The sequence below is a fragment of the Sardina pilchardus genome, chromosome 2, assembly GCF_963854185.1.
Source record: "Sardina pilchardus chromosome 2, fSarPil1.1, whole genome shotgun sequence".
Lineage (NCBI taxonomy): Eukaryota > Metazoa > Chordata > Actinopteri > Clupeiformes > Clupeidae > Sardina > Sardina pilchardus.
In genome coordinates, this window is record NC_084995.1 from 28,996,056 (window position 1) to 29,006,119 (window position 10,064).

The 10,064-nt window shown below is 43.7% G+C and overlaps 1 protein-coding gene across 1 annotated transcript; it reads right to left on the reverse strand.

The window, feature by feature from the left end:
• Positions 1-859: 859 nt before the first annotated feature.
• LOC134069281 (uncharacterized) lies at positions 860-9,750 on the reverse strand. Its single transcript, XM_062525218.1, is given in 12 exon segments — positions 860-1,464; positions 1,616-1,657; positions 1,755-1,926; positions 2,034-2,249; positions 2,935-3,077; positions 4,215-4,376; positions 4,561-5,298; positions 6,886-7,032; positions 7,173-7,223; positions 7,313-7,484; positions 7,683-7,876; positions 8,536-9,750. Coding segments are annotated over 12 exon segments (3,279 nt in total). The 5' UTR covers positions 9,676-9,750; the 3' UTR covers positions 860-1,362.
• Positions 9,751-10,064: the final 314 nt, after the last annotated feature.

Below are 10,064 nucleotides of genomic sequence, written 5' to 3' on the forward strand. Positions count from 1 at the left end.
CATTCTGTTACATCAAAGGCGATTTTGCAAAAAAAAACCTGCTAAAAGCACTTGAAGGATTTCCAGGACACATTAACGTCTGGTTATCTGACATTGAAACAGTTAAATATCAAATGGAAATGTGTGAGGTAGCAGTACATTTGACATCAATGGTTGCATGATATGGTTGCAACACACCATATGGCTTAAAACCAAATGGTCTCGCTGTGTCTTTCAAAAGAGCATGTTAAATGGTGGACGTAGCTTTTTATTCTGTGCTTACTATGTCAATTGTAATGATCTTACCTTTTTTTCTAATGGTGAACAGCTGATTCTTAACTTTAATGTCTATTAACCAGAAAATACCTCATCGTCCATGAGACGTGAATTGACCATCTCAGCCATGTCATGTTAATATACAGCATTTTCACAATAAACTTCTGGTCTCTGTCATTTACGTGTCTTTGACACCATCAGATACTGTAGAGTGCAGCAAAGAAAATAATCTTCACTGCCATTTTACATCTTGGACACACACCCAAACGCTGTATTCTTAATGGGGCTGCCCGTGTTTGGGTGAGGGAGAAACCTGGATTACATTGGCACTGAGGACACATTTTTTTTTTTTTTTTTATTTGTCTGTACTACTCAATGTTCTATGGTTTTCAAGTAATAGCCATGGCATACTTGTTTATGTCTGCCTTAAACATCCTGAATATAATTCAGAATTACCTCACTAAAAAGGCCTTTAAATATGATAAACCAACCTAAAGACAAATACACTACATTGTTTGCCATTTAAAAACAAACATTGGTTTGTTTTTAAAGAAAGTGAGTCATTTTTTATGGTATGTGAGTTCATGAATTCAGAATTTTATTAATATACCATTATAGTGAACAGGAACACTTTTACAAATGTGTTTAGTAATGAAAAGGATTGTGTGTAATTTCCAAAATATACATATATGTGAATAAATTCATGACTTCTTTAACGTTTCCTATTTATTTTCAAGGGAAATCACAACAACAAAACTGAAAGAAAGCACATGTTTTTTTTTTTTTTTTGAACAAAAGAGTACTTTCGAAATTTATAGTCTCTGTGATGCTCCCTCATCAATCTGACGGTTACCAGAAATACAGCCTGATGTGTCCATGAACTGAGATAGTTTTTGAACAGTTGCGCAGGGGTGATGAATGGTACTCACACAAAGCTGGAGACTGAGCTATGTGGTCCGGCTCCTGGGGAGGGAGGTCTCAGTGCCTCGGTGGTGTCAGTGATGGGCAGTGGCTATGAGTGACAGGTTCTCAGTGGGAAAGGGCTGTCCTGGAGCAGTGTTCCAGCCAACGCCCCCCCTCCCCACAGGCAGGGAGACTTTTGTCCGTCTAAGAATAGCCCTCGTCGTACTTTTTCACCAACCGCTTGATGTGAGACAGCTTCTGCTTTAGCTCCTTGCACTGCAGTTTCTTTGATTGATAGTCAGAGGCCTAGTCAGAGGAGAAGAGCATAGGCACTCTTGCTGTGTCAATCAGAGAGCAAAGTGATCTGACATAAAAAAAAAGTTCTGGAGAACTAAATGGACCTCTACTGGCCCTCTATATTTCACTACCTACAGAGTTAGAACCCTCCTGCACTTACCCGCTTCAGGTCCTTCAGTCGATTGTATTCCTCTGCAACAGCCTAGAACACGAAGACAAAGTCTTCAGAGACTGAATTTTATGAAGCCTAGGTTTTGCAGTGTTGCAACAGGTTTTCAGACCTCAGCTCTCAAACTGACCTGGAATTTTGCAGATCCCTCCTCGAGAGTGTCGAGCTCCCCGCTCAATTTGTTCATCTGGTCATTGACGTCGTCCATCTCGGCACAGAGGCGCTTGTACTCGGCCAAGTCCAAGTCAAACTCCCGCCTGTACAGCTGCCTCTGTGCATCTGACGTGATCTCTGGATACCCGCTGTTGAGCAACAGATCAGACCTGACTACTGAAAATCGTAGCGAAATCATTGGATCAAGTCCAGCACTGATTTTGAGCTTTAAAAAAATGACTGCATTGAAACTAACCTCTCCCATTCATCGGTGTACAACTCAGTAGACGTCCCAGGGCCAGTGGAGTAGACTGCCTCATAAGGCTCTTCCTCTGAGGCCAAGGCCTGACCCTGGGCTCTGGAGGCCCGAGCTGCAGTCCACTGGACTTCAGCCACCTCAAAAGCACTGGAGCTGATGCCGTTCTCCTGATACAAAGGCTCTGGAGGAGCGCTGTGGATGTTCTCAGAGTACCTGAAAATATAGTGCCCCACAGTGAGTGGAAAGGTGTCGTGGATTTAGATTAGTCAGTGATCACACCAACTCACATATAGCTGATCAATTCACGCGGTGGGTGTTCCAAGTACTGTATGTGGTTTAGTGACAAACCTGGGTAAGTCCGAGTAAGTGGTATATCTCCTAATAGAAGAACTGTAAAGCTTCATTCTCCTAACAGAACAATGCCGTAGGGCTCTTGTTGTAGGAGGTTTACCACTTACTCTGAGTTAACTTACCCAGGTTTGTCACTAAAGACTAGACTTTGCGTCATGAAGAGTTTGACAAAGTAAGGATACCGTACCTATATCAATGATTAGTGAGCTCTAAACGTCATTGGATATAAGGTGGGAAATGCGCATATTTTGGTTATATAACAGATTCGTGAACGAATTAAAAGAAGTAATCGATTAACTAATTACGGACAAGCTTGGGGAAATGTTTCTGTTTCTGTGATATCAATACATGCTATAACTGTGTGAGTTCGGGACATAAATGCTGTTTGCGTGCCAATGGGAAATACACCCCCCTGGAGGAGCATATGACTCAACAGCACAGCTATGTACCGATACTCAGGATGTTATGGGGATGAGACAGCCAAAGGTCATGACAGTGGGCAGATGGCTCATGGGTAGTGAAACGCATAGAGGATCTGTGTACTCACACGGTGTCGTAAGTGGTTCCACTGACCACACTCACGGTCCGCTCAGGGTAGGATGCCACACTGGCCTCCGTCTTCAGGTCGAGGGTGGACTTGTCCGATACCACCACTGCAGGGGGAAGCAGGGTGCTTCCCAAACTAGTCAACTGCAACCAACAGTGTGGCAAGTCAGTGTTGTAGTAGATAACAGTTCAACTCTTGTCGTTGGGGAAGAGAGGATAGATTAGCACGAGGTGCATTTAGAAATCCAATACCACTTGCTGAGCAGAAGCTGACAGCCTACAATCGAGATGGCAAGAATTCCTTGTGGTTGTAAGTGTGCCAAGTTACAAAGTCATTTTAAGTAACATGGCCCTATGCCAAACCAACTTACTATACGCCCTTTTCTGGTGTCTTTACGGGAAGCATTTTCTGACAATGGAAGTGCAATAACATGTTCCATTTATCACTGTTTACATGATACACAGAACACATGTTGGACTTGTCAGCAAAGTGCCTACGTGCAAGCCCAGTTATTTGTTCTGGGATAGAGCACTATGATCCTTCCTTTGACGTTTCTGAGGAATATGGGTGGTGTTCTTTGTTTATTTCGAACAATGACTTACAACTCACTGTCAAGAGTCAAGTATTGAGTCATCATGGGACCATGGGGGTAACAACTAATTCAAAACAACCTAACCGTTGTACAGGAAAGCTAAATCAGGTGTGTGTGTGTGTGTGTCTGTGCCTCTTGGTGTGTGTGTGTGTGTGTCTGTGCCTCTTTGTGTGTGTGTGTGTGTGTGTGTGTGTGTGTGTGTGTGTGTGTGTGTGTGTGTGTGTGTGTGTGTGTGTGTGTGTGTGAATAAGTGAGTAAGTGAGTGAGAGAGAAAGACTATTACCCTTAAAGAGACTTCTATTCAATGCAAAACAGTGAAACTGCTCCTTTCAAACTACATATTTTCACCCAAGCCACATTGCATGGGGATATATTTTAGTACACAGCTGAAGAATTGTATGTGAAAGTGTGAAGTTCATAATGACCGTCATTATAAAGGGTACAACATATCTAGTCATAACACTACCACATTCAGCCTGATCTGTGTCTCTGCAGTCTGAAGACAACTGGTATTTGCTCACTAGTTAATGATTTAACACACTGAAACCAGGTGTGGTATTGAGTTCACATCAATTGTGTTCCTGTCAACATAAATAGGGGAAATGTGTCAACACACTGACATCAAAGTGAACTAGTCGACTGAATGTGTATGTTGTTGATAGAACTCTATTCCCACAAGGCCACTTACCCAGTCCGCTGAGCCCTCTCTTCCTGCTGGGCTGGGAAATGGCTCGTCCCAAAAAATGTTGGGTTTACCATGACGCCAGATCTTACTGCGGGTTTTATAGGAGAAGAAGGCAGCCGTAATCAGTGCTACCATGACCAGTATACCACAGACCAAGGCTGCAGCCTGCAAGAATTAGTGGGAAGATATCATGTCAACAACTTTCATGACCTTTAACCAATATCAGTCCATATTTGTTTCATTTTGTGTCTATAAAGAAGTATGCTTATCATGTACATTTATAGTACAAATCCATAATGTAGTAGCCTGTACGTATTTTGTGTGGAGATTCGGAAAGCCACTGACTGACCTCCTCTGGATCCATGTAACAGTAGTGGCGCAGATACTGGTTGAACATGGGATATGCACCAGGGAAGCCTGCTCCTGCCCCGCCACTGATGCTGGTGCTCTGCGGCGTCTGGCACATCATCAGTATGGGGTTGTAGAGCATGCTCTGGGAGCTCTGGGCCATCGGGTTGACACCGATGACAAATATGATGTTGATGATGCACTGCAGGACGCCCAGGGACACGTCCACCACCAGCACGGTCAGGTAGAACCGGCGACTGCGCACAGTGCGGGTTTTGGAGAAGCTAGCCACAAGGAACAACAAGGCTATTATAAAGTTGATGGCTGCCATAGAGATCATGGCGCTCTTTGCAGAGTAAGGGGTCATGTATGAGCTGTGGTATCCATAGGCTCCTCCGTAGTATCCAGTGCCGGTGCCAACACCTCCGTTGTAACCAAATCCTCCACCTGATACGTAGCCTCCTACACCAGTCTCATACCCGGGCATGTCCCAGACTAACGTGGAGGCAACACAAGCAAAAATAACAAAGCAAAGAAGCACACAGACGCCCTCCATCGTTTTCACGATCCCTGGAGGTGAGAGCCACCTGTAAAAATACTGAGGACTTTCATCCATGTAACGTGGCTCCAGTGGTGCTGTGTGGTAGCTGTATGTGCGCGGAGAGGGTCCACTCCTTGATGTGTAAAATCCCTCAGAGGGAGAGTTGAAGTGTGGGCTGTATATGGGTGGGCTGTCGTAGTGCCGTAGGTCATACATGATTCATGCAAATGGAATAAAAATGGAATTTCGTGCAGAATCTAGAATGAGAGCACAGAGATGCAGACATTTTAAAAGTAATTTTACACTCTTACAGGATTTCACTGTGGCACTGTAATTTCAGACATGTTATTCACAGCTTTCATACACAAATGAGTGTCATCCTTGACCAGCTTTCTGCAACTCTACCCTGCATTTGTCAATAATTTAAGGAAATTTTATAGGGCAACGCACACACACAAGCACACACACACACACACACACACACACACACACAGGAAAGGCATGGTCACCAAACGGCTCTTCACCCCATCTCATTTAACCTAGCCAGTATCATATCTCACAGAAAGGCAGGCTACATTGAAAAAAAAAAAAGAAAACATGTTTTGGTCAAAGAAAAACATTTCTGACTCACAGCCTACGTTAAATAATGGCCTATGTAAGTAACTTGCATACACAATAATATAAAATGTCACGTCGATTTACACGTCAGTGAATTATTAATATCATAAAGGTAGCCTGTGTTTTAAATTAGCTTACATTCTTCAAGGCGTTTATAGGCTAAAATGGTATAAATAGTCTATAAATAGTTAACATGTAACAGAATAACGTCTAAAAGTTTATTTGAACAAAAGCACGTCCTGTTTCTCGTAACGTAGGCTATGCATACCTGCGAAATACCTTCACATATCCAGGTTCGAAAACTCCGTAAGGTATGTCTTTGAGCTCCACCAGTACTCCCCTCACCGTAGAATAGCCTAACTGACCGTCTTTCATAATATGCGAACCTAACCTTTCCATTCAACAGGTGCTCCTTGATTATAGCCTACCCGTGGCTGTTGACTACAGTACATGCTATTGCCCCGTGCTTGCTTTCTAAAAAGCCAGTGTTGTAATGGAGCAAGAAGTCAAACGACTGGTGTCGTTTCGTCTCTCACGTTTCATTTAAAAGAAGGGCATTTCCAAAGTATTCAAGATAACATAATAATATGAAAATCCTAAATCAGGTTTGAACAAGTCGGCATATGGCCAGACTATTATCTTCCAATTTTAACAAAACTCTGACATCTTAAGAATAATTGAGTCGGCTGGGATCAATGCTGTTCCTATCTTACAATGAAATGTCCCCATGCCATTAGAGTGAGTACAATGCAGTATCACGATATTGGGTTTCAATCAACAGTTTACAGAATTATCAGAAAAGGTTATTGCTATGCACGACTTCCACTGAACCCAATATCTCAGTTATGCATTCTGAACAGTAGCCTATTATATTAATTCTTGAAAAAGCTTCTCCTCTTGAATTTATTTGGAAGGAAGTTTAATTTCAGTTCCCTTCTATTTCAAAAGTTTTAGGCTTATTGGAAATGAATTACACAAAGACATTAAGGTAATTGAAAACATTAAAGATTTATTCCACACATTTGAAAAAAAAAAGGTCTGATGTTGCAGGCATAGTATGAAAATCCCATTTGACAAGTCATTTTGTACAGAAAACATGGGTGTTTTGTGCTGAAAAACAGATGCATTGAATGAAATGTTCCTCATCAATATGTCAGGCTATAGAATGCACTTCTGTAGCAATATTGTGTCATTTTATCATGATTGGCTGTTGTCTGGCATTTTTTCATCAAAATTCCTGATCTTGTTCTTGATGTGGCTAAGTTTGGCTTTCAGGTACTCACAGCGGTCCTTCTTCTCTAAAAACGAGGGATCCTAAGGGTGTACCAAGACAGAAATATGTTATCCCAGATCCAGATGTTATCCTAGTGTCATATTCTGAACATCAAGATATAAATCCAGCAATGGCACAATTGCATTTGAGCCATAGAATACATTGGACCTTTTGTACTTACGTTTTTCTTTTTCTCATATTTTTTCAACATTTGATCAATCCTTTTACGGTCCTGTGTGGAGAGAAACATGCAGCAAATAGTCAAACCTTGCTTGGTTTATACATTTGTATCCTTTCATTTTGAGATCAAGATGATCTGACCTCTGTGGTGTTGACATTTCTTAGGAGCTTGTTCATCATGGCATCCAGCTCTCTGAATTTAACCAGAGTGCCACTGATGTCTTTGTGGAGCTCCTTGTATTCCTGATACTGGTCATTAAACACAGCTTTGTACTGCTCTCTGTCCTCCGCAGTTGTGATCTCAGGATATTTCCTGTGGGGCCATAGACATGCAAACTATAAACGGTACATCATTGTCTACGTTTCACAACTTTAACCCATATAGGAGAAAAACAAGAATCATCTATGCTTCTGTTCAACACTTTGTTTCAATCATGCCGAACAGAAGAGCTGAGGCCTGCTGTTTTCCACACAGGATTTAATTTTGTATGAACAGCCAATTAACACTCACATAATGTAATCTGGAATGACCCGGGGCTTTGGGACGTATCCGGTGGGAATAGCTCCACACAGAGTCTCTGCTCCCTCGGCTCTCTGGGAGACATGGAGCTGCGTGGTGTTCCTTGCAGGCTGATCCATCTCGTCCTGGAACACAATCCTCTTGGACTTGGGTTTGGCAGTGTCGACTGAGAGAGGTACCTGCTTCTGTGGGAGAATACTTCTGCTTGTTAAAAGTCATTGTTTAATGATGATCAGGCTGTCTCAAATATTTCCCAATCACATGTCATAAATGTAGTGCTGTGTTAAGCACGGAATGGGCTTTTTTCCTATCAGCTCAGGCCTTGCTGAGACACGGAGATGGCTATGATGAATAAACTTGATTTATCTGCATCAGTCTGAACCTTTAATGCCTGAATTGAACCTGAATTGTCCACATGCATTCCGGGCATCCTAGCACTCTTTATCTGACATCGAACACAGTGGTGCCTGCCTGCTATCCTGTACCCAGATGTCATTCCCAGGGAAAGCTGATAATCTAGCCATCTTCCCATAACAATAGCATGTGTGTGAATAGAAACCATACACACTGGCAGCTGTTCAGCCTTTTGAGGTACTTCTTCAAATGTTTTACAGTACAACATCAGCCATTTTAGATAGCTTCTACAACTCATTGTGATGTTAATGATTCCCCAGATTTTGTACAGACTTTGCTTTGAACCGTTTCAGCGCATCAGAGACATAAAACACCAAGAATCCCATGCTGACCTGATTTTGGTATGCAAGAAATACACACATATCCCTGTTTCATGAACATATAATGCAACTCAGCTAATGCACTGGCCTTCTTGACATGGCTGACCCACCCGCTGGTCACCCACCATGCTGCCCAGGGCCTCCGTAGCCCTGCGGGTGGCCTCGTGCCGCCACATCTTCAGGCACACCAGGAAGCTGAGCAGGTACATGAGCATGTTGATGAAGAGGAAGGCCGTGCCGGCCATCTGACCGCCGTCCACGCGGCAGAGGCTGGACATGATGGGGTTCACGCCCACGATCATGTAGCACATGCCGCCGCGGTTCAGGTCGTTGATGTAAACGATGCCGGCCGCCATGTAGAGCAGGAAGAGGGCCACGTTGATCAGGCCTTCTGTGACCGGCCACCAGGGGGAGTCTAGTAGGATGGTGCGGTAGTACATGGTCATTCCCAGCACCAGGAGGATGATGGTCACTATCCACGCCACTCCCATCACCGCCAACACGAACGGTGTCATAGGTCCATTGTAGGAGTACCCTGATCCGGAGAAACTGTTTAGGTAAGTTGGTACGTAGTAGTTTGACCATTCACTGTCCTTCTGAATGTAGGCAATGACACATGCAAAAACCATCCCCCCAAAAAGGAGCTCAAAGCCAGCCAAGAGCCTCAGCAGTCCAGGCCATGATTTCAGGTAGGAGTACTTCATCTGATAGACCTCCAGCTTCTCAGCGTAGTACTCTGCTGGATGAAGGCTCGTCAGCTCAGAGCCCTCGAAAGCATCATAAGGCCTGTGATTGTCTAGAGGGCTGGGGGTTATTAAGGGTTTCTGAGAGCCCTTACTGGACCTCAGTGAGTCCCCCGGCTCCCAGCGTCTCTCCAGGAAGGGAGTCACCGGTGGGCTCACCCTGGTCCCATTGGGCAGGATTTTTATCGCTGTCGGATGATCATCATTATAATCAACATCATCGGTATCGTGGTCATCTTCATCATTCTTTGTCCATTTGTCAAAGATGCCACTCAGCTTCTTTGGGAAGAGAGCTCTCATTCGCTGTTGTAATGACCTCTCCTCTGCGCCGCTCTCTCGTTGGTGGGGGGGCGGAAGGGGGCTGGGTGAAGAGTCACTCCTCGCAGAAGCATCCTCCAGTTTGCCTGGAGCCGAGGTCGGCATGTCGTCATCACTCCATGACCAGGAGTCTTTGTCCACACCATCGGCATCTTCTGGCCTCTCAGGGCTCTTAGTCCAGCTGCGCATCCTGAGGCTTGGTCCTTCAGCTGCGCACAGGTGTCAGTTGCCCGGCAAGAGAGTTATCAGAAGGTGTGAGTCCATGATTCTGCATGGTGACAAACAATACCGTTTAATGCTGTTTGAGTATGCTAAAAACACATAGTTGAGTTTAGGATTTTATATCATGCCTACAAAATAAACAAGTAATTACATGAGCTAAACCTAATCACGGAAGTTAAGACAGTTCTTATGGTAACAATAGCTGGGCCATTGGTTTAAGGAAATAGCAGTGCGACAAGAACTGAGAAGCAAAACAAACACATTATCCGATCACTATGAAACTCATGAATTTCCCTCTGAGTAAGTATTGCCTAAAATTAGTTCAAAACTAAATCCAGAACTGGTATCAAAAACAA